Genomic DNA, 24,904 nt, shown 5'->3' with positions numbered 1-24,904 from the left:
AATTTTTAAAAAGAAGAAATTCAAAATTAAAATCAAAACCAAAATAAATGTCCTTAACAGTAATTTGAACAGGTGAGCAAAACTGGACTCATAAATGGAAGATGGGTCAGTATTTTGTTATTTTTCCACTTATTATTGCATCTGACTCCTCCCCTTCCCTTTGTTTGATAGCAGTAGTTTTTTCTGATGAAGTGAGTATTTAAATAGAGCTTTGTAAACTTCATCTCAGAGGGCAATATATTTAGAGGTCTGGCTTTCAAATTACACTCTTGGGATTGAGTCTTGACCTCTATCATTCTCACGGTAAAGTCCTTGAATAAAGACTTTAATATCTCCATGCATGAATCTCCTCAAACTGTAAACTGGTATCAGAAATATCCATCTCTTAAGGCTGCTATGAGGATTGAATGAGTTAATACGTACAAAGCTAATCTGAGTGTTTCTCCTCCCATCTGTAGTGCATGTCAGGGCATGGTGGAGTTATAACACATAGTAGGCATCCAACTAGATTCTGATTAATTTCAAAATTCCTGTGCTCTGAACTCCAGTGATAGGCTTCAATAAATGAGCACCACACATGGTTCTTTCTCAGTGACACAAAGGGATGGTTACCTCTCTGTTATTTGTAAGGGAATAATCTTCTTGAGCAACTTCCCTAGTGGCTCAAGACGGTAAAGCGTCTGCCTACATAATGCGGGAGACCCGGGTTCAAACCCTGGGTCAGGAAGATCTCCTGGAGAAGGAAATGGCAACCCACTCCAGTATTCTTGCCTGAAAATTCCCATGGATGGAGGAGCCTGGTAGGCTATAGTCAGTCCATGGGGTTGCAAAGATCGGACACGACTGAGCGACTTCACTTTCACTTTCTAATCTTGAGGAGTATTTAAAATAGATCTTGCACAATCGTCCTGTGATTTCTAAATTTTCACCCATCTGGAAAGGGCATTCCTTTCATCACTCCATATTGACTCTATTATTATTTCCCCTATAATTTTCACATTTTGAGGCAAGGGAGAAATTATCCTGATTTTAAAGACTGAGACAGAGAGATGCCAGTATTTCACTTGGGGGTGATTTTTCCCCCACGCCTCTTCACATTAAGGAGACAGAAAGACTATAAATTTCTAATAGTTATATAGTCCTCTCTCAGTGGAAAAGGACATAACACGGTACATGCAAAGATACATACCAACTCTAATTTGAGGGTAAGTTTTTCTCATTTTAATCTTTCTTACTTTCTAAAATGATACACAATGAAAACAGACAGAAATATTTGGTAGCTATAATTCTTCCCCAATTGCTCTACTTGTTCTTATTAACTAAGAAATAGCAAATGTAAACCTTAGGGAAATCATGACAAATAAAATATTTTTGGAAATTTCAGAATATCTCCACCAGTTGGAAGGATATATGGTAAAAGGTTAGCTGTATCCTACACATCCCATAAGAGTGTTGTATTTTTGCAAGTATTTTAACTTGATTTTATTATAGAATAAAACATAATTTCTGGTCATTTCAAAAGGTATATTATTTCATCAGTGTAGGTCTAAGAGAAATCTTAACACAAATAATACACTGGTTTTCACTTCACTGGTTTCAATTTCTTTGAGTTATTTAATTAGCAATATGCCAGTCTGGTTACCTTTTGAACGCCTGAATGGAGAGAGATTGTTATTTGTGCATCCAAAAGTACGTTACCTCAAATTACATGGCTTCTAGGAGACGCTTCTATGTAATTTTCCTGATAACGTGCTTCCTTTTGTGAAACAAGTCAAAAGAAACACTGAGTACATACTATCCTCTGCACTCATCCCTTGGAAAGAAATATTCTCGGGCTACCTGACAGTTTCTCCACAACAATTAAACAAGGGACACTAAAAGCGGAAAGTGTATTTCAAACATATCAAAAATAAGGAAAACTTCATACAATGGCACATTTTTAATTATCAATGCATTTAGTGATTTTTTTAAAATGTTGCTTCATTATTATCTTATTATTAAAAGAGTCATTGTTGTAATGCATATCTGGCATGGTAAAAATACTATATGATGTGAAATCAGAATGTTCTATTCTATTCAATTTCCACCTTAATTGAGTAAATATCTTTATGTGCCCTCTATGTACTAGACACAAGTATGAGTAAGGCAAACATAGACCTTCCAGTGAGTAGCTCCCTGGGTAACAGAAGAATCATATGTCTTAAACACAGAAAAATTATTACAATGCAATCTGCCAATGTGTAGAGTTCATTTTTATACATGGTACTCTTGGAACCAGTGAGAAAGAAAACTTATCCCAGACGGGAGGAAAAATAATACCTTAACTAAATCTTTAAAAAAATGACACATATTATTGTGGAGAAGATTTCACTTCTCTAAATGTCAGCTCTAAAATTCAGAGAGTAATAATTATTTCAACAATTTATTGTGAAGATTGAGTAAATCAATGATAACCTCCAGGGGTTAACCCTTTCTCTCTATAAGGCACTCTCCTGAGTGCTTAACCCTTTATATCTTCAGCCTCCCAAACACTTCAAAGTGAGGTACAATTGTTCATTTTATGCACAGCAGAACTGATTCTTAAATTACTGCTATTACATTATGGTTCATATTTTTATTGTGATTAGGCTATGTGTTCTATTTGTGCTTTAAGGCTACAACTGAAATAAATAGTTGACAAAAAACAATTTGAAAGCATAGGTATGTATACTTTGGTTGTGAGCAACTTCACTGATCTAAAATCATATGCAGGTTCAAACTAATCAGTACAAACACTTATGTGCCTTCAGGAATTTGCTCATGCTGTTCTCTGTGCCTTGAATTCTCGCCTATTCCTCACTTTACTGGACCTGATGTACACGACTCAGTTTCAATTTCACTTCCTCAACTCAGCTTACCCTCCCTGATAGGTTAGGAAATCTGTTAGCTTTCCTAGCTACTGGCTCCCACAGTACTGTCTGACTGCTCCCCTCGGCACTTCATTATAATTTGCTGAATAGTCTGTCTTTCTCAGGAAGCAATAAGCTACCTGAGGGTTAGTGTCATTCCTATCTTGTTCATCACCGTGTCCTTAGCACCCAGACACTGCAAGCATCTAGTTAGTCACTCAAATATATTTTCAATGCTGGGGTTGGAAAATAAAGCTGTCGGGGGCCAGGCAATCCGTCTCACAGCTTGCTGGGGATGAAAGGAGAGCAAGAAGGCAATAGAGAGTGATGGAGACATGGTAGACTAGAGAGATCTTCCCCCATTCTATCAGCTCCAATTGCTTGCTAACATGATTTTTCTAGAAAAATGATTAACTACTTAAGTATGATTAACTACTTATAAGAAGTTCAATAAAATTATAAAAGAACAGTAATTAGAAGGCAGCTGTAACTGAAATGTACAGGTTACTATATGATATGCCAGATAATCATTTACTAATCTATTTTCAAAGTCAGGTTTTCTTTGTAGGCCATCATCATTTTTGTTTTCATTTGTATTATTTACATTATCTTTCTTACATTTTTTTCATAATTTACCAATCCACTGCAACTAAAACATCCCTCCCCCACCTGTTTCCTCTCTCTCTAACATCTTGAAATGAAACCTGCTTATTTATATATAATCTTTATCTTTTTTGTTATAGACATGTAAAATCACAAATTTTCATTTAAAAATAACTTTGGTTACATTTTATAGGTTGTCCATGGAAATTGTGTTATTCAGTCTAAATATTTTATAATTTCTTTTGTGACAACCTCTTCAAACCATGCATTATTTACAAATGCGCTTTAAATCTGTTGTTACTGCCTTCATTTTGATAATATTTTTATATCTTCAGTTCAGTTCAGTTCAGTTCAGTCACTCAGTCATGTCAGACTCTTTGAGACCCATGAACTGCAGCATGCCAGGCTTCCCTGTCCATCACCAATCCCCGGAGCTTGTTCAAACTCATGTCCAGAGTTGGTGATGCCATCCAACCATCTCCTCTTCTTGTCATCCCCTTCTCCTTCTGTCTTTGATATTTTATATCTAATTTAGTTGTGTTGTAGAAAAAAATATAGTCTGTACATATTTAACTGAAAACTATATATACACACACACACACACACATATATATATATATATTTCTGAAAGTACATGATCAATTTGGATAAATGTTTTTTCCACAGGTGCCTGAAAAGGTTACACTCACTCTGTATTAGTTGGATACAGAAACTTTTATACATTCATTAAATCAATCTAATAAATTTAATTCAAATTATTCTTAAAAATTTTAAGGCCATGTTGTAATGTATATGTAATTTTAAGAATGTTTATTCTTTTCATTACTTATTTTTCTCTTTATTTTTATTAATATATGTCCCTAAAACTCCACTTTTGTTACATATAAATACCACTACATTAACTTTTCATGGTTAGTATTTGCATAGTATTTCTTTTTTCAACCACATTATTTTCTTTTTTTTTTTTTTCAACCACATTATTTTCAAGTTTGCTACAATAATGTCTTTTTCTTCTAAACATCTTATAGTTGTTTAAAGTATTTATTTTTAATCCATAATAGAGCCTCTTATGTTTTAATAGGCAAACTTGATAAAAGTAAGTTTTGTGGTTAATAATATATTTGCATTAATTTCTTCTATCTGCCTTGTGTTTCCTGTTTCCTATGCTTTGTATTTGCTCCTCACGCTATTGATTTTTATTTTATTTTCCCTTTTCTGTCTCTCACTGGATTAAGTTTTCTACCATCTCAGCCATCTTTGTTTCTATGACTGTTTACAAATGACAAATTGTATTTCTATATTTTATGTGATTACCTTTTAATTTTTTTTTATTCTTTCACTTTTTTATTTTTTCTAACACATTCTTTTGGAAAATTCCTATTCTTTGCAATTATTTTATAAATTTAACTTCTTGTTTGTTTTGGTTTTTTTTTTCTTTTTCTTTTTCCATTTATTTTTATTAGTTGGAGGCTAATTACTTTATAATATTGTAATGGTTTTTGTCATACATTGACATGAATCAGCCATGGATTTACATGTATTCCCCATCCCGCTCCCCCCTCCCACCTCCCTCTCCACCCGATCCCTCTGGGTCTTCCCAGTGCACCAGGCCCTAGCACTTGTCTTATGCATCCAACCTGGGCTGGTGATCTGTTTCACCCTAGATAATATACATGTTTCGATGCTGTTCTCTCGAAACATCCCACCCTCGCCTTCTCCCACAGAGTGCAAAATTCTGTTCTGTACATCTGTGTCTCTTTTTCTGTTTTGCATATAGGGTTATCGTTACCATCTTTCTAAATTCCATATATATGTGTTAGTATACTGTAATGGTCTTTATCTTTCTGGCTTACCTTTTAATTTTTAACACAGATATTTCAATGTTTTAAAAAACATATTTCCAAGTTATCAAGTATTTCTCTTCTCTCAACACAAAAGGCCCTTAGCACCCCTGACTACCTGACCCCTGACCCCCCACCTCAAACACCTCCCTTGTCAATTTTATGTAAAATTTTTATCTCTGTCTTTATTTTTCACACCCCAAAATGAATTGTCATTCTTATCTATGGTCAATAGTTAATTTTATTTATAAGCATATTTTTCTGGTTTCCTTGCCATCATCATTTCTTACATCCCTCTTTCATTCCAAGTTTGTATCAATCATGCTGAAGAATAACTTTTTTAAGAATTCTTATAATAAGGTGAGTGACAAACCACCTTAGATTTTAAATGTTTACAATATCTTTATTCATGTTTATAGTTAAGGGAGAAATACAGCTCTTTATCCTAGTCCTTTAAAACACTGTATTCTTGGCTTCTAACATCTATGGATACTAATGAGAAGTCTGAGGGCAGATTGTTTATTTTAGAATAATCTTTTTTTTCCTCCCCTAGAAGTTGATTCTTTCAAGAACCTTGGCATTTCACAATATTACAATCATGTTCTAAATGAGGAACTTATATCTTCCCTTTCTTTTGGAAAATCCTCTACCACGACTGCCTTAAGACTGCTTTAAGACTGCTCTACACCAATTTCTAATCCAGTTCTAAATTTAAAGTTTTACTAGTATTTTTATTTCAGTGAATATTTCTAATCAACTATTTCATATAAAATTCATTGTTTTATTAATAATTTTACCTTATTTATGTGGATATTATTTTCTATTTATTTTAAAAGGCCTGAATATGGTATTATTTGGTTTCATTAGGTTAAAATCATCTGTAGTTTGAGTCTTTTGACTATCCCTAGTTAACTAGTTTTTTTAACTGGTTGAACTAGTTTTTCTAACGTTGTTTTGAACTTTAGGTTTTAGACTTAGCACTGAGAGAAAATTTTCTGTTTTTGCACTAACCCTCCTGCTTCTTACATCAAGTACACAATAGCTTCCACCCAGTATCACTCCTCTCCCTCTCCACCACTGCAGAACCAAGTCTCTTACTGGAGGCCCAGAGCCCCAGTCTCCAGGTAATACAGACAATATAGAAGCAAGTTACTGGGCCACTAGGCACATGCCCAAAACACTGGGACATAGCTCTCTGCAGCTTCATGCCAGCGCAAGTCCTATTCTTTTTTTTTTTCAAACTTTCTACCAGGGGTAGGTGAATCCAGTTCTCTACCATAAAGCTTTTGGTACCTACTACCCCATAGCAGTCAAACTCCCCAGCAGCCCCTGATGGTTTGCTTATGTAGAGACTAGAGGACAGTGGCCCAAGTCCTCTATCTACTGTTGAATGTTTCTATACCGGGGCTTTCCTAGTGGCTAAGTGGTAGAGAAACTACCTGCTAAAGTAGGAGATGCAAGGTCTATCCCTGAGTCAGGAAGATCTCCTGGAAAAGGAAATGGCAACCCACTCCACAATTTTTGCCTGAGATAATCCCATGGATGAAGGAGCCCGGAGGCCTACAGTCCACGGGGTCGCAAAAGAGTTGGACACGACTTAGTGACTAACCAACAATAACAACATTTCTATACCATTTCTGGCCCAAAAAGGTATTTATCTTCATTTTTATACTTCAGCTATTCATTTTCCTTGTGTGCTTATTCTGTGTCATTTATCATTACCATTTGGAGCAAACGGGTATTTAAATTCTAACTCACAGCATCATGGTTCTTACAAGTATTCATGCTGATACATTACTACTGCTGTAAACTCCTTTATAATACTATCCATCAAATATATTTATGAAAAACTACATATTTTAAGTTCTAGATTCAAATCAGTGACAGTCCAGCCATCTACACAGTAAGGTGCCCCCAGGAGTATATATATTTTTGAACTTATAAAGAACAAATTCAAAAACTTTCACAGCAAATAACCTTAAGAACCATGCAGTTTTGGTAAATTTCAATATTATTGCCCCAAACCACTGAAACTTATTTTTTTATGTGTTAAAATTCTAGATACTAATGTATAGTTTTAAGTCAAACTAAAATTTTGTGATAAAAATCATCTAGCAATCTGTCCAGTCATGCAGTTTTATTATCCATCACTGTGCCAGCACTGAGGATATTTAATAGATTTCCAAAGATTTTTGGAAAACAATATCAAATATTTAAAGCTATCAAGACATTTTTCCTCCCTATTAATCACTTCATTAAGACTGAAAGGGGAGACACAAATGAGGCCCGAACAAATTTTACTTGCGTTTGCATCCCCAAGAGCCAAGCTCTTGATTTTATTGATATGAACTATTGATTTTATTAATGTTTAATGCATATTCATGTACATTTTATTTCTTTCAGAAATTTTTATTTTCTTTTATGTGAACAGTACTCATAAGCTATTGATAACACTTTTAAGATAAGAGTAGTATTAAGAAATTTTATCAAAGATGATATGTTTGGGACAATAAAGTTTGAGCTATCAATCTAATGACTATTACTAATCCATATTCCATTTATAGATGAACTGCAAAAATATTAGCCATAAGTATCATTATCCACAAAAATTGTTATTTTCCATTATCATGATAATGTATCTTAACAGGCACAGGAACTGGCAGATCTTACTGACCACTTTGCCAAACTGGGACATAAAGGTGATAGACACATTCTTAAATTTACTTATAGACCAGTTATCACAAAATCAAGCTTAGGTTTTCCTAACGAACATAAAACTTAAGTCCTAATGAACTTAAAAGCTTAAACTTCAGGACTCTCAATTGCATAGGCCTCTTCCAAGGTCCTGCATTGATGTATATAGTACTATTTTGTGTAATTCTTCAAAGAAGGGACTCAAAGGTTATCATCTCAGGCCCCACAAAACCAGAATACTGGCTGTATAATAATCCTTCAATGACAAGGGAAAAAGAAAAACCAAAAGCTTTCTGGTAACATACACAAATAAAGAAAATGACTAAGCCATATGTATTTGTCTTACACAACCTAGTTTAATATAGTTGATTCTTGTATAACAGAAAATGATGTAGCGACCTCATTTTGGCTTCTGTGGTGGCTCAGCAGTAAAGAATCCTCTGCACATAGAAGAGCCTGGGTTCAACTGCTGGGTTGGGAAGATCCCTTGGAGAAGAAATGTCAACCCACTAGTATTCTTGCTTGGGAAATCCCATGGACAGAGGATCCTGGAGGGCTACAGTCAGTGGTGTCACAGAAGAGTCAGACATGACTTAGCGACTAACAACAGCAACGAGGTACAGTAACTGAGGTATTTGTGGTTGAGACAACAAGGTGTAACACTGGGAGCTTGCAGCCAGAAAATTCAAGTTTACATTGACTTTGTAATAATGACCTAATATTAGGTGGGGCAAGTGAGGGTTTGTGAAATTCAAGGAATTTGAGGCTTTGTACTCTATATCTGCCCTTTATTACATGCGAACTTGTGTGAGCCTCTTGCTGCTGCTGCTGCTGCTGCTAAGTCGCTTCAGTCGTGTCCGACTCTGTGCGGCCCCATAGACGGCAGCCCACCAGGCTCTGCTCTCCCTGGGATTCTCCAGGCAAGAGTACTGGAGTGGGTTGCCATTGCCTTCTCCGGAGCCTCTTGTTACTCATACATAAAATGAGGATGATAACATTCATCTAGAGGGTTATTCTGAGTTATCAGTCAAGTTCTAAGTACAGTACCTAACATTGTCCAGGGCAAATGGAGTTTGTCTAATTAACTATAAGTTTAGAAGCATTTGATCCTTCATTTCCTTAAGCTCCAAATGGGGAAAACATTAGCAAGTTTACATGTCTTAATGGTTATCAATATTTTTAAATGAGATATTACAAAAAAGCATTGAGGCACTATGCAAGTAGACAGTATTATGACTACATTTTCCCCCATCTGATCCCGTTTTTTTGTACTAAGGTCTACTCACCTCCGGAACCAAAGAATATTAATGGAGATTGGATTATTAGTCTAAAGATGCTGATGTCAATGCATAAGTCTTATCAAGTCACTACGGAATTTCAGGACATGTAGTATGTAGAAGCAGCCTACAACAATGCTTAATTCTAATCAATGCTCAATCAGTGTTTGTTAGATTAATTAAATCCTTACCAACTGGGAGTGTAATAATACACTTGGTGTTCATAGAAGCCAGTTTTCTTCGGATGGTGCCAGTTTGCTTCTGCTGCACTGCATTAATTGTTAACAGTGTTATTCATTCTTCCAGTCTTTTGCATGATTAGCTTATAAAGCAACTGACATAAGACATAGAGTATACCTAATCTTACATTTCAGTTTATGCACTTTTTTGCAATAGTTGGTGTTAATATGAGGACTACCCCTAATTTCTTCTATACTTATCTATTTGATAGATGGGAAGATGCATCACAAAAATACATTATTTGAAAACAGACATAATATTCTATTATTTATTAGAATACATGTGTCTCTATATCCTCTGCCAATATAACTGTAGAAATCAAAAGTTTAAAGCTTTTAGTGGCTCCGTGTTCAAGTTGAAGATACCGTAGGGATATTTGTCCTACTAAAATAATCACTAACTCATGTAATCATGTTCCTTCTTCACTCACAATTCTTTAAACTATTGACTGCAGCATTTAACAAAACATGCTGATGTCAATCAAATAATTTTACTAATTTACTTAATGTAGCCTCTTAATGTAGCCTCATAATACCTGATGATTTGAACTATATCAGTGTATTTTTTTATTATGTTATAAGCATTGGTCAATTTGATTTGAACTATGCCTATTCAATAAAATATAGAAATAAATTCAAATAGCAAATGATAGTGTATAAATAGCATATGATGATGGGACAAAAATAGGGTATTTCAAATGAGAGCTGATACAAAAGACCTGAAAAATATAGTTAAAGAAAAATCTAAAGAATAACTCAGCTCTGTTCTTAACCAAAAGTATAAAAAGTAAATTCAAAGTACAGTGCAAGGAGTATATGCCATGTAAAACAGTATGTTTAATGGGTATTAATAAAATCCCACAGAATATTTACTGTGAAAAACAAGTACTGTTTTCTGATACCAATTTCATAATCTAATGTATTCCTAAAAATTCATAATTGAGGCAGCAATCTTAAGTACTAATCCTCTGAGCCTCATTCATTTTAAGATTTAAAGTCAAACTTTAGAACCTTGGAATTTTAATTTTTCTAAATTGTTTCCAAAACTCTTTAACATCAATGGAAAGGAAGTGATTCGACATGCAGTTAATTCTCTATTTATAGTTATTTTTCAAACTTTGGGAAATGAGTAGAAAGATGCATTCTTCTTTATCCTTTTGCAGCAATTCATTAGTTAAATTTGAGAGACAATGAGAGTCTAGTTGGTTAATTAAATGTGATAAATACATGATTTCTTAAGAAGTCAACTAAATGATCAAAGACATTTTATAATAAAAATTTCAAGTATTATACCTATGTAGAGAAGTTTTAAGACCCTGATGAAATTGATAAGACAATCCACAGCAAGCTATTATTTCCAAATTATTTATTTGAAGCACTATTGTTACACTTAATTGAACTAAGAAAAAACTGCCCCCTAGAGAGAATTGGAATTACTCTGTAGCCTGTCTGTGTCACATGTATGCAAAAGTGTATGAAGCAAAGTCACTGCAGATGTGGGGACAGCATAGGATTGACAATATAGGACAAAACAAAAGTAGTTAAAGTAGCTGGTCTCCTGATCCTCCCCATGCTATCCTTTATGTGATTTATTCCTTTTCTACTAAATACTACCTACATTTCTATTACATGTTCTAAATCATACACCCATGTTTAAATGGAAAGGTATAATCTAAGGTATGGATTTAAATTTTAAAGGTAGACTATGGAGTTGATATTTCAAATATCACATAGATATTATAGGAATATATACACATATAAATTATAGGAAAAACATTTTTGAAAAATACCATACTACTTTAGTCTGCTCTCCTAACCTTTGCTTAATATGGTTGAAAAATAGATTTATAATTCTTTAAAAGTCAAAAATCAATCATTATTTTATCAAACAAACATCAAATTATTTGCATCATGTTCAGTTTTTACTTAAGTACTCCTATCAATAGTTTAGTAGTTTGAAAGAGTAATGGTATTTGCATACTATTATTTATAACATTATTTAATATTTTTATTTTAGAATTATTTTTTAAAGTTATACTATTTACAGTGGCAGTCAATTAATTCATTGCATTATGCTTATTATTTTCATTGAGTTGATTTAGTGTTAGTTTCAGGTTATGTGTGTGTGTACATGCTCAGTCATGTCCAACTCTTTTAGAACTCACTGACTGTAGCCCTCCAGGCTCCTCTGTCCATGGGATTTCCCAGACAAGAATTCTGGAATGGGTTGCCATTTCCTACTCCAGGGGATCTTCCTAACCCAGGGATCAAACTAGCATCTCTTCCGTCTCCTGCATTGGCAGGCAGATTCTTTACCACTGAGTCATCTAGGAAGCCCTAGTTTCAGGATACAGCACAGTGATTCAGTATTTTTGCAGATTATACTTCACTTTAGGTTATTATAAAATAATAATTTCCTGTGCTATAAATATATCCTTGTTGCTGCTCTATTTTATATATAGCAGTTTGTGTCTGCTAATCCCATATCCCCAATTTGTTACCCCCATTCCCTCTCCCTTTTGGTAACCACAAGTTTGTTCCTATATCTGTGAATCCATTACTGCTTACCTTCACAACAACTTTGACAGTTGGGTAAATTTAAGTAAACAACCCTTTGACAGAACTCTCTAAAAAATAAATTGCCCTAAGTGGTCAACTTAAAAAACAAAAACAATGAAAAGCCTTCCCCTGTAGTTCCACTGGGAGATTTTTATTTATAATTTGATAGATATATTTGAAGCCACAGTAATAAGAAGCATAAATGGAATGGAATAAGAAGATACATTCCTATCTAAATTCCATGAGACTCTTAAAATGCATCTAATGCCATCCTAATCCATGCTATGTCTGAAATAAATAGACTTTGCTTTGGAAAGCAGAGGTACAACCCCGTTAAAACAAACAGAGTTCTCCGAGGAATGGTGTTTCCCTTTCTCTCCGCTCTCCCCACCCCCCTTCACTGTTTCCTCTCTCTCTTTTCCCCTTCTCCCCTCTCCTTCCTCCCTCCCTCTCTAGTCCAAACCACAGACAAATAACATTATTTTACTGATTTTGCTTTGAAATGCAGTGTTAGTTTATATAGATACTGTGTGACCTTTTACTTACTACATCCTTGCAAGCCTGCCCCATTTTAATGAAGAGACAACGAGTCCCCAAAGAAAAATGTGGAAGAATTCAAGTGAATCTTCTCCATCAACTAGGGATTGTCTCAGGTTGTAAAGATCATACCTTGCGCTAGTCAGGTAAACTAATGCAATTTTGAATTTGGTAGGAAAAGAAATTAAATCCAAGAATTTATTGCAACAACTCACAACCTCAAATTGTTTCTATTTTCTCACTCCCAGGAGCCCTTCCTTAGAATTAACCTGTCAGAAAGCAGGAAGGGAATAAAAACCTGATTTATTACTAAAAGCAAAGTAAGACTTAAGCTTGAGGGATATTATGAGAAGGGTCCTAAAAAGAAAGAATATGTTGTGTTTGAGTTGACAACATCAGACAGAGAAGTCATTAATTAAAATTCTAGTGTTGACAGGTTGTTTAATTTGGTCTTCGAGCCAAACAGACCCCAAGGATTACAAAATTCTACTGTAACCTCCATATAAGCTGATCATTTAAATGATACATAGGAATTGATCTGGTAGTTGACTCTGAAAAGGAGGCCCCAGAAGGAATAAGATGTCCCAGAGCTTCAAAGTCATTTAAAAAGGATTCATTAAAAAAGAAAGACATGGCCCAAACTTACAAGAAAAATAGGGACAAAATGTTTTCATATTATTTCATTATAAATTTGCATCCAAAAAACACAACTGCTTTCAATCCATAAGTTCACAAAATCTAATGTTAAAAAATATTATTCAGTTTGAGGGTTTTTGATAATTCTATAACCTCTATTACTCAAAATATATTGTAGAAGAATGCTGATGTATTCTTTCAAGCTGTGAAGATTAAAGATGGTTTCAGGAAAAAGAACCAGTTAAGTAAGATAGTTTTTATTTTTTTCCCATAATGGGACCCCCTAGCCACACTCCAATGTAAAGTTAATGAATAAATTCTATTTTCAGATACTCCAATTTATATAACTTTCAGTGAAAGTATTTTAATAACCTTCTGGGATTACAATTAATTTGACATATGGTTTTAGAAATTTCATTTTTGAAGCCAAGTCATTGAATAAAAACATCATTTATGGCACAAAATACTTAAACTGTAGCTGTATATCACACTAAAAATGTTGGATATCAACAAAGCTTCAAGGATTAAAGTTATTTTAAGATTTTCGTGCTTCAGGGATAGAAAAAACAATTGTACATCTTACATACCTCAGTAGCATATTGCTGCAATCCACCAATATTAATTGGTCCCTCTTCAGTGGCATACAAATTACATCCACCTACACAAAGATCAGAGGTGGGGCATACCATTCCACAGGTCAGACCAAGTGGGTTGTCAGAAAAAATCATCCTAGCAGCTCCATAATAGTTCTGCAAAAATAAAATGTTTTTATGTAACAATGTACCTCTTAACATTCAAATTATGATGGCTTTTTTCTATTAAATCAGTGTATAAGATGCAGAGGTTATACTAGTCTTTAACATCAGAAGCTATCAAGTTAGCATAGTAAAATATACACGTATCCCATATATATATATTAATAATGAATAATGAAATTTGGTAAATTGGAATTTAAAGTAGACCATCTAATTCTATCCTGCTACAAATATTTCTTTTCAGTTTTAACAAAAGTTAGTTAAGTAGATTGCTTGAACAGGCTTAAAACCTAAACCTTAAAACTAAAGAAAAAAAAATTATGCTCTGGTAATTCAGGATGTACTCCATGTAACTACATGAAGGGTGGCCAGGGCTCTCTTTCCATTCAATTTATCTGGTTTGGCCATGGATACTATGTATTGTGACACTTTTGTGTTGAGTATCATCCTCAACAATCTATTAACCAAATATGTAGATGAAACTCATTATACAAGACTAGACTGTTAAGTTCATCACTCATCACTCATCACTCCCTTCCACACATTTGACTATTATAGACTAGAATATTTTGCGTTTCATTAAGAATTTTTGGAATCCTACTTGTTCATAAATTATACAAATACATCATTTTTACTGAATGATGAACAATACGTTGAACATTTCAGAGATATGTGTTCCTTTCATGAAAATTTAAAATTGAATTTGACTAGTATGCCTCAAAGCTGTTAAGTATTTTGTCAAAAATAAGGATAATTTTGAGGATCTGTAACAGTCAAAAGATCCCCAAGGAGATGTGACATCTAAATGTAATCTGTTATTTTAGAGAGGATCCTGGATCAGAAAAAGGACATGAAGTAAAAATGAAGGAAATCTGAAGAAAATATAAACTTTAGTTAATAATAACAACATATTGGGCTTCCCTCATAGCTCAGTCGGTCAAGAATCTGCCTGCAATGCAGGAGACCCAGGTTCGATTCCTGGGTTGGGAAGATTCCCTGGAGAAGGAAATGTCAAACCACTCCAATATTCTTGCCTGGAAAATCCCATGGACAGAGGAGCTTGGCAGGCTACGGACCATGGGATCGCAAGAGTCGGACATGACTTAGTGACTAAACCACCACCAATAACACATTAATAATGTTTCATTAGTTGTAACAAATATGCTATACAATGTTATATGTTAATAATAGGTGAAATGGAATAAAATTCTTTGTCCATTTCACATATAAAAATACTCTAAAATACATTTTAAAAGAAGATAAGGAAGAATGTACTTAACAATATGAAATAGATGCATTTATTTTTTTCAGCTTTTACTTAAAGTACATTTGAAAGTCTTTGAAAACATACATTACTTCCACGACTAACTTCAATAAGAAATACAAATTCCTAGGTAAAATATTGAGGATAATAAAGAACAGCAATAATCTTTACTATTTATTAACTCTGTGCTACATTTCTGACACTTTACCAGATCTTTATTTAAGTTTTTAACATCAATCATCTTATTTAATATATCTAGCACTTAAGAAAAAAATTCTAGGCATGAGAAAAAAATAGAATTAAATCTTTGATAACCAGATAAAAAATAAATTAATGAAGCAGACCCAAAGGTGATACAGAATGTAATGTTAGCATATAAAACCTTTAATTAAATTTTAAATAAAAATTCAGGCAAAAAGACATGAAACAATAAAAATACAATCATAATATTGTAATTAGTTAAAAAATAATCAAACTGACATTCCATAACTGAATGAAACATTTAAAAATAGATCTAAATGCATGGTTTTAACAGCATCCAAGGTGGATTAACAATATTTCTCTTATTCAGTGTCTACTTAGCAACCAACAGTCACATCTAACATGTAAATGCCTCTTCAATACACATTTTCTGAATACCTAATAGAAATGTGTTATGAGATTCAAGTTATAAATAAGGAAAGTGAAGTATAAAGGGTAAATAATTTTCCAAGGGATCATACAGTATATAAGTGGCAGAGTCAGAATCCAAAGCCATATTGTGGCTATATACTCTTAACTACTAAGGTATACTTTCATATGAAATCCAACTGCTCATTACTCAATAGATTATAAAATTTTGTTATGATATTATTTTTCAATTATAGCACATACCACAATGTAAAAGAAACACAAAGCTCTTTTCATTATAATTAGGAAAGTAGACAGCAAGCCCATTAGATTTTTCTTTATACTCCATCTGATGATTTTTGTTTATATAGTTTCTTTAGTTTTGATTTTCCATCAGTCCATTTTAAAATTACGAGGTATGTCTTGTACTCTTAATTCAAAAGATTAAGATCTGCTTCTTTCTCTAAATTTGGTCACATTTACCAATATCTTTGTGACAGTATGTTAGTATCACTAATAAGGACCAATAATAAAGCATTTAACTGACAATATTTAATTTTCAAAAATTAACATTGGACTCTCTTAAACATATAGAAAGAGCATGTACAGAAAATAAACCAAAGATATTACATCATCCATTAATAAATAAAAACTCATTAAATAGCAAAATTGACTAAAAGAGCATTTGAAGATGATTTGGTTTAAATGATAAATTCTATAAAATATTTAAATATGTATATCAATTCTTAACAAATACTTCCAAAGTATACATATCTAATTTAACCCAGAAATGCAAGATTAATTTATTATGCCAAATGCACTGTATCAATAGAATAAAGAATAAAATTCACACAATCATCTCAAAAGATACAGAAAAGCATTTGACAAACTCCAACACAACTCATGGTAGAAACTCACAACAAACCACAAACACAAATCAACTTATTCTCTGATAAAGGACCTCTACGTAAATTCAACAGCTAACATCTTATTTTATGCTGAAAACTGAATGCTTCCTCCCAAAGATCAGGAACAAAGGATGAGTTTCTAATTACCACAGTACAGAAAATCTTATCAGGTAATTTGACAAGCAAGAGAAGTAAGTGCTATTCAGATTGCAAAGGAAGAAGTAAAATTATTTCCACTTACGATGAATGCAAAATCCAAAACGCCAGGCTGGATGAAGCATAAGTGGGGATCAAGATTGCTGGAAGAGATATCAATAACCTCAGATATACAGATGACATCACCCTTACAGCAGAAGGTGAAGAGGAATTAGAGCCTCTTGATGAAAGTGAAAGAGGAGAGAGAAAAAGCTGGCTTAAAACTCAACATTCAAAAACAAAGATTATGGCACCTGTTCCCATCACTTCATGGCAATTAGATGGGGAAACAATGGAAACAGCGAAAGACTTTATTTTGGGGGGATCCAAAATCACTGCAGATGGTGACTGCAGACATGAAATTAAAACACGCTTGCTCCTTGGAAGAAAAGTTATGACCAACCTAGGCAGTATATTAAAAAGCAGAGACATTACTTTGCCAACAAAGATCCGTCTAGCCAAAGCTATAGTTTTTCCAGTAGTCATGTATGGATGTGAGAGTTGGACTATAAAGAAGACTGAGTGCCAAAGAATTGATGTTTTTGAACTGTGGTGCTGGAGAAGACTCTTGAGAGTCCCTTGGACTGCAAGGAGATCAAACCAGTCAATCCTAACAGAAATCAATCCTAAATATTCATTAGAAGGATTGATGCTGAAGCTGAAGCTCCAATATTTTCACCACCTAATGCAAAGTGAAGAACCGGCTCATTAGAAAAAACCCTGATGCTGGGAAAGATTGAAGGCAGGAGGACAAGAGGACGGGAGAGGACAAGATGGTTGGGTGGCATCACTGACTCAATGGACATGAGTTTGAGCAAGCTCTGGGAGATGGTGAAGGACAGCAAAGCCTGGCATGCTATAGTCCATAAGGTCACAAAGAGTCAGACATGACTGAGCAAATCAACAACAAATGATAAAATAATCTTTCACATAGAAAATCCTAATAAATTCCATTAAAAATTATTAGCACTGTTATCTTTAATTTTATGAATCAATTTGACTGTGCCTTGGGATGCTTAGGTTGAGCATTACTTTGAGGCATGGATATGAAGGTGTTTCTATATGAAATTAGTTTGAATTGGTGGATTCAGTAAAGTAGATTGCTCTCCCCAATGTGGGTAAGTAACATACAATCCATTGAGGACCTGAAGAGCATAAAAATGGTGGAGAAAGGATAAACTTGTCTCTTGTGGTTGAGCTGGGACATTGATGATATATACAATGATTTCATATGTATATCTATATATCTATCTATCTATATATGATATATTCGGCTTCTCTGGAGAATACTAACAAGCTGCCTTGGTGCCCCAGATGGTAAAAGGCTGCCTAGAATGCGGGAGACCTGGGCTTGATCCCTGGGTCAGGAAGATCCTCTGGAGAAAGGAATGGCAACCCACTCCAGTATTCTTGCCTGGAGAATTCCATGAACAGAGGAGTTCGACGGGTTACAGTCCATGGGGTTGAAGAGAGTTGGACACAACTCAATGACTAACACTTTCAACACACACAAAAGAAACACAGCAACCATAAAGATATAACATAAATGCATAAAAATTAATTGGTATTTCTATCTATTAGCAATGAACAAACCAAAAATAAAATCAAGAAAATGTTTATATTCACAAGAGCATCAAAAATACTTAAAATTATATTAACTAAAAAAGTGTAAAACATATATTCTGTAGAAAACAGAATTTTTTTCTGATGAAAAAAATTAAGACAGACTTAAAAATGGAAACTAAATCCATGATAATAAGTTGGAAAGTTTCTTGTCAGGATAGCAATACACTCAATGCAATCCCTCTAAATATCCTAGCTGACTTGTACTTTGCTAAAATGGTCATGCTGACCCTAAAATTCATATGAATATCCAAGGGAATCAGAATAGCCAAAACAATCTTGCAAAATAACAGATTTAGAAGAATTACATTTTTTTGATTTCACAACTTACCACACAGCTATGGTAATCAAGATAAAGTGGTAATGGCAAAATGATAAAAATATACCTCAATGGAATGAATTGAGAATCCAGTAAGACTTTTGTATTTATGTTCAATTGATTTTTAAAAGGGTTCCAAGAATTCAGGAGGTAAAGAACATTCTCTTCAACAAGTGATGCAGTAATAGCCAAATTTCACGGGCAAAGGAATGAAGCTGAATCTCCACCTCATACCATACAGAGAAGTTAATTAAAAATAGATCAAATATATCAAACCAGTCAATCCTAAAGGAAATTAGTCCTGAATACTCTTTGTAAGGCTAATGCTAAAGCTGAAACTCCAATACTTTGGCCACCTGATGCGAACTGACTCATTGGAAAACACCTTGATGCTGAGAAAGATTGAATGCAGGTGGAGAAGGGGATGACAGAGGATGAGATGGTTGGATGGCATCACTGACTCAATGGACATGAGTTTGAGCAGGCTCCAGGTATTGGTGACGGATAGGGAAGCCTGGTGTGCTGCAGTCAATGGGGTCACAAAGAGTCAGACATGACTGAGCAACTGAACTGAACTGAAAAATAGATCATAGATCTAAATTTTAGAGCTAAACCTATAAAACTCTTAGAAGACAAAGAGGAGTAAATCTTCATGACTAGGTTATGCAATGGTTTTTATATAAGACAACAAAGCACAAGCAACAGCAAAAAAAGATAAGCTGGATTTCATCAAAATTAAAAGAATACCATCAGAAAAGTTAAAAGACAACCTAGGAGGAAACCAACCCAGGAGGAAACCAGTTAAGTAATCTCCAACTTGAATACATAAAGAATATCTACAACTCACTAATAAAAAACAAATTAAAAAACTAATAAAAAATAAATACCCAATTAAAGTGAGCAAAGAATTAGTATAAATAGTCTTTCAAAAATATACAAATGATCAACAAGCATAAGAAATGATGCTCAATATTATCAGAGAAATGTGAGTCAAAATGACAAAGACATATCACTTCTAACATACTTGGATGTCTATAATCAAGAAGACATACAGTAAAAGCTGTGGGAAAGGATATGAAGAAATTGGAACCCTCATATACTACTGATGGTATTGGAAAATGATGTAGCTGATTTGAAAATTAGTTTGGCAGCTCTTCAAAAGTTTTAAGAGTGAAGTTACCATGAGATTCAGGGATTTTACTCTTTGGTGTGCACTCAAGAACATTTACAAAATTTATCTATGCAAAACTTTGTACACTAATGCTCATAGCAGTATTATTTCTAAGGCTAAAACAACAACAAAAAAAAACAACTCAATTATCCATCAACTGATGTAAGGCTAAAAAACATATAATCTATGTTATTATGTTATCTGGCAATAAAAAGCAACGAAGTAATGACAAATCCTACAACATGGCTGAACCTTAAAAATACTATGCTAAGTGAAAGAAGTTACTCACAAAAGACTACATATTCTGTGTTTCTGTTTATAGAAAATATCTAGAATAGGCAAAAATAAAGAGACAGAAGACATATTGATAATTGTCTATGACTGGGGCTCTGAGAAGAAATGGAAAACAGCTGCTAATAGGTATACGATTTCATTTGGGGATGATAAAAATATGCTCAATTTGATTGCGATAATAAGTGTAACTCTGCAAATATATTTGCCATCACTGAACTATGCACTGTATATTGGCAAATTGTATGGAAAATGAGTTATATCTCAAAAAAAGCTGTTACATTTTTTAAAAGTACACATACAGGACTGGAAATTATATAGGCACTGTGGAAGGCAATAAAAATAACTCTTGTAGGAAATAAAAAACTTTTAGCAAAGGGATATTTGAATAAGATTGCTAAATTAGATGCAAAACTGGACAATATCCTGTGGTTTAGTCTCTAAGTCATTTCCTACTCTAGCAGTTCCATGGACTGTAGCCTGCCAGGCTCCTCTCCACGAGATTTCCAAGGCAAGAATACTGGAGTGAGTTGTCTTTTCCTTCTCCAGGGGATTTCCCTGACCCAGGGATCGAATCCAGGCCTCCTACATTGCAGGACGTCTCCTGCATTGCAAGCAGATTATTTATTAATTGAGCTATCAGTATCCTGGAAGGGAATAAAATAAAATTTTTGGAATTTTTTTCTACTAAAAATAAATAAATTGCATCTCTACTGTACACAAACCTAAAAGAAAAGATGTAAATTTACAGTTTAAAATTTTAATTAGTAAGTTCATATTTATTTTTCCTAAAAATTAAATAATACTTATGGATCACCTTGTATTTACTTACAAAGTGCTTTAGTATAGCAGCAAACAGATAGACTTATTTCATTGTACTTAGTTATAGTTTTGGATAATTTTACCTAATAATGGTAAACATAAAACTGTTCATACCAAACAGTTATTAACTTAAAATTAATCTATTCCTAAGCAAACTTCCTTAGTTCCAACTTAAACCCACTGATCTTCTAACTCAGCACCTACAATTAAACTAACAGCTAAATCACTGCTAGAGAAAAATCTCAAAGTCATTTTAAGTATTCTTTCCTCATCTTACTTGTCACCTCTGGAACATTTGACATGATTGATTAACAAATATATATTGACTGACTCACTGAGTAAAATATCCTATTGCATAATTAGAAGCTTTATAATATAAAAATAGTGTCATGGTGAAAAATGTCAATTGTTGATAACTTGTCAGGATATTTGAGGACAAAAATGTAGAAAGAACTTAATCTAATTAAACACTGAAGGATTTTTCCACAAGGATGTTGATTGTTTTATGACCCCCAAATTCATTTTAAGCACAAAAGATAATGACAGGAGAGAAATATATATATGTGTATATTTCATATGTATATGTATATACATATATCATATATCACAACAAATAAAATATAATGAAACAAAACATTTTAAATTACACTTATGGCTCACCATTTGCCACAGATGTCAAACTACTAGAACCTGATCTATCACAGCCTATCATTGACAATAAAACTGTCTAGTAACTCGTCAACAATCTCACAGCTTCAAGTGTAACCCTTATATCAAAATAAAATTATAGGATGCTATAATTAATTTTATTGGAATATAGTTGCCTTACAATATTGTGTTAGTTTCTGCTGTATAGCAAAGTAAATCAGTTATACATATACACACATCCTCTCTTGTGGGATTTCCTTCCCGTTTAGGTCACCATAGAGCACTGAGTAAAGTTCTTTGTGTCATATAATATGTTCTCATTAGTTATCTATTTTATACATAATATATACATAGATCAACTCAATCTGCCAATTTATCCCACCTCTCTTTCCTTTCATGGTATCCATATGTCAGTTCTCTATTTTTATGTTTCTATGTCTGCTTTGCTAATAAGTTCATCTGTATCATTTTTCTAGATTCCACATGTGTGATATTATATGACCTTTGTTTTTTCATTATGATTTACTTCAATCTGTACCAGTCTCTATGTCCATCCACACCTCTGCAAATTGCACAACTGTGTTCCTTTTTATGGCTGAGTAATATTCCACTGTATACAGGTACCACATCTTCTTAATCCATTCATCTGTCAGTGGACATCTAGGTTGCTTCCATGTCCTCGCTATTGCAAATGGTGCTGTGATAAACATTGGGGTACACGTATCTTTTGTAATTATGGTTTTTTCTAGGAACTGCCCAGGAGGGGGATTGCTGGGGCATACGGTAATTATATTTTTAGCTTTTTAAAGAAACCTCCATACTGTTCTCCATAGTGGCCCTATCAATTTACATTCCCACCAATAGTGCAAGACAGTTCCCTTTTATCCACATGCTCTCCAGCATTTGTTATTGGTATATTTTTTGATGATGGTCATTCTGACCTGTGTTAGGTGATACATCATTGTAGTTCTGGTTTGCATTTCTCTAATAATTAGCAATGTTGAACATTTTTTCATGTGTTTGTTGTCCATCTGTCTGTCTTTTTGGAGAATGTCTATTTAGGTATTCCATCCATTTTGGGGGTTATTTGTTTTTGTTTTTATATTGAGCTGCATAAGCTGTTTGTATATTTTGGGGATTAATCCCATGTCAGTTGCTTCATTTGCAAATATCTGCTCCCTTTCTGAGGGCTGTCTTTTCATTTAATTTATGGTTTCCTTTGCTTCACAAAAGCTTTTAAGTTATATTAGGTCTCATTTGTTTATTTTTGTTTTTATTTTCATTATTCTAGCAGGTAGGTTATAAAAGATCTTGCCATGATTCATGTCAAAGAACATTCTGCCTATGGTTTCCTCTAAGAGTGTTACAGTGCCCAATGTTACATTTAAGTTTTTAATCCATTTTAAGTTTATTTTTGTGTATGGTATTACAGAGGGTTTTAGTTTCAGTCTTTCACATGCAGCTGTTCAGTTTTCTCAGGACCACTTATTAAAGAAAATGTCTTTTCTCCATTATATATTCTTGTCTCCTCCTAGGTGACCATAGGCACATGGATTTCTCTTTGGGCTTTTTGTCTTGACCCATCGATCTATATTTCTATGTTTGTGCCAGTACTATACTGTCTTGATTACTGTAGTTTTGTAGTTCAGTCTATGAACTTCCCAGGTGGTACAGCAGTAAAGAATCTGACTGACATCGCAAGAAACATACGAGGCACAGTTTCGATCCCTGAGTCGACAAGATCTTCTGGAGGAAATGGCAACCCATTCCAGTATTCTTGCCTGGAAAATCCCAAGAGCAGAGGAGCCTGGCAGGCTACAGTCCATGGAGTTGCAGAGAGTCAGACACAACTGAGCAACTGATACAGTAGTTTATACTCTGAAGTCAGGAAGCTTGATTCTTCCAGCTTTGTTTTTCTTTCTTAAGACTATTTTGGCTACTTGAGGTCTTTTTTTTTTTTTTTTTGCTGTAATTCTGTGAGAAATACCCTTTGTAATTTGATAGGGACTGCACTGAATCTGTAGATTGCTTTGGGTAGTAGAGTCATTTTCACAATATTGATTCTTCCAATCCAAGAACATGGTATATCTCTCCACCTGTTTGTGTTGTCCTTGATTTCTTTCATCAATATCTTACAGTTTCTGAGTTTGTGTCTTTTGACTCCTTAAGTAGGCTTATTACTAGATATTCTTTTTGTTGCAGTGGCAAATTTTATTATTTCCTTAATTTCTTTCTGATCTTTTGTGGTTAGTGTATAGAAAAGCAAGAGATTTCTGTGTATTAATTTTGTGTACTGCAACATTACTAAATTCACTGATGAGCTCTAGTAGTTTTCTGGCAGCATCTTTAGGGTTTAGAGTTTTCTACATATAGTATCATTCTGTTATTTACAAACAGTGACAGTTTTACCTATTTTTACTTTGGATTCTTTTAATTCTTTCTATTCTATGAGTGCCATGGCTAGGACTTCCAAAACTATGTTGAATAAAAGAGGTGAGAGTGGAAATCCTTCCCTTGTTCCTGATCTTACAGGAAATGCTTTCAGTTGTTCACCATTGAGAATGCTGTTTGCTATGGTGTTACCATAGATGGCTTCAATTTTGTTGCGGTAAGTTCCCTCTATGTGCAATTTCTGGAAAGTTTAAATTATAAATGGATGTTGACTTTTGTCAAAAGCTTTTTCTGCATTGATTTAGGCAATCATATGGTTTTTATTCTTCAGTTTGTTAATACGATGTATCACATTGATTTGCGTAGAATGAAAATTTCTTGCATCTCTGGGATAAATCCTACTTGATTATGGTGTATGATCCTTTAAATGTGCTGCTGAATTCTTTTTGTTAGCATTCTGTTGATATTTTGTATCTATGTTCATCAGTGATATTGATCTATAATTATCTTTTTTTGTGTGATATCTTTGGTTTTGGTATCAGGGTGATAGTAGCCTCACAGAATGAGCTTGGTAGTATTCCTGTAGGAGGCTATAAAATTCTTAAAAAGTAATAAGTATTACTGAACATTTCTT

The 24,904-nt window shown here is 33.8% G+C and overlaps 1 protein-coding gene across 2 annotated transcripts in view; it reads right to left on the bottom strand.

The window, feature by feature from the left end:
- DPYD (dihydropyrimidine dehydrogenase) overlaps positions 1-24,904 on the bottom strand; it is an 880,709-nt gene that overhangs the window by 628,192 nt on the left and 227,613 nt on the right. For both annotated transcript variants that reach the window (XM_043876118.1, XM_043876119.1), the window contains exon 5: positions 13,862-14,023. In XM_043876118.1, the coding sequence (XP_043732053.1) occupies positions 13,862-14,023 (162 nt within the window). The remainder of the gene's footprint in view (positions 1-13,861; positions 14,024-24,904) is intronic.

The sequence above is a fragment of the Cervus elaphus genome, chromosome 20 (genome assembly GCF_910594005.1).
Source record: "Cervus elaphus chromosome 20, mCerEla1.1, whole genome shotgun sequence".
In the NCBI taxonomy this organism is placed as follows: domain Eukaryota; kingdom Metazoa; phylum Chordata; class Mammalia; order Artiodactyla; family Cervidae; genus Cervus; species Cervus elaphus.
The sequence above is the reverse complement of the archived record's forward strand: the minus strand, read 5'-3'. Positions and strand labels throughout refer to the sequence as shown.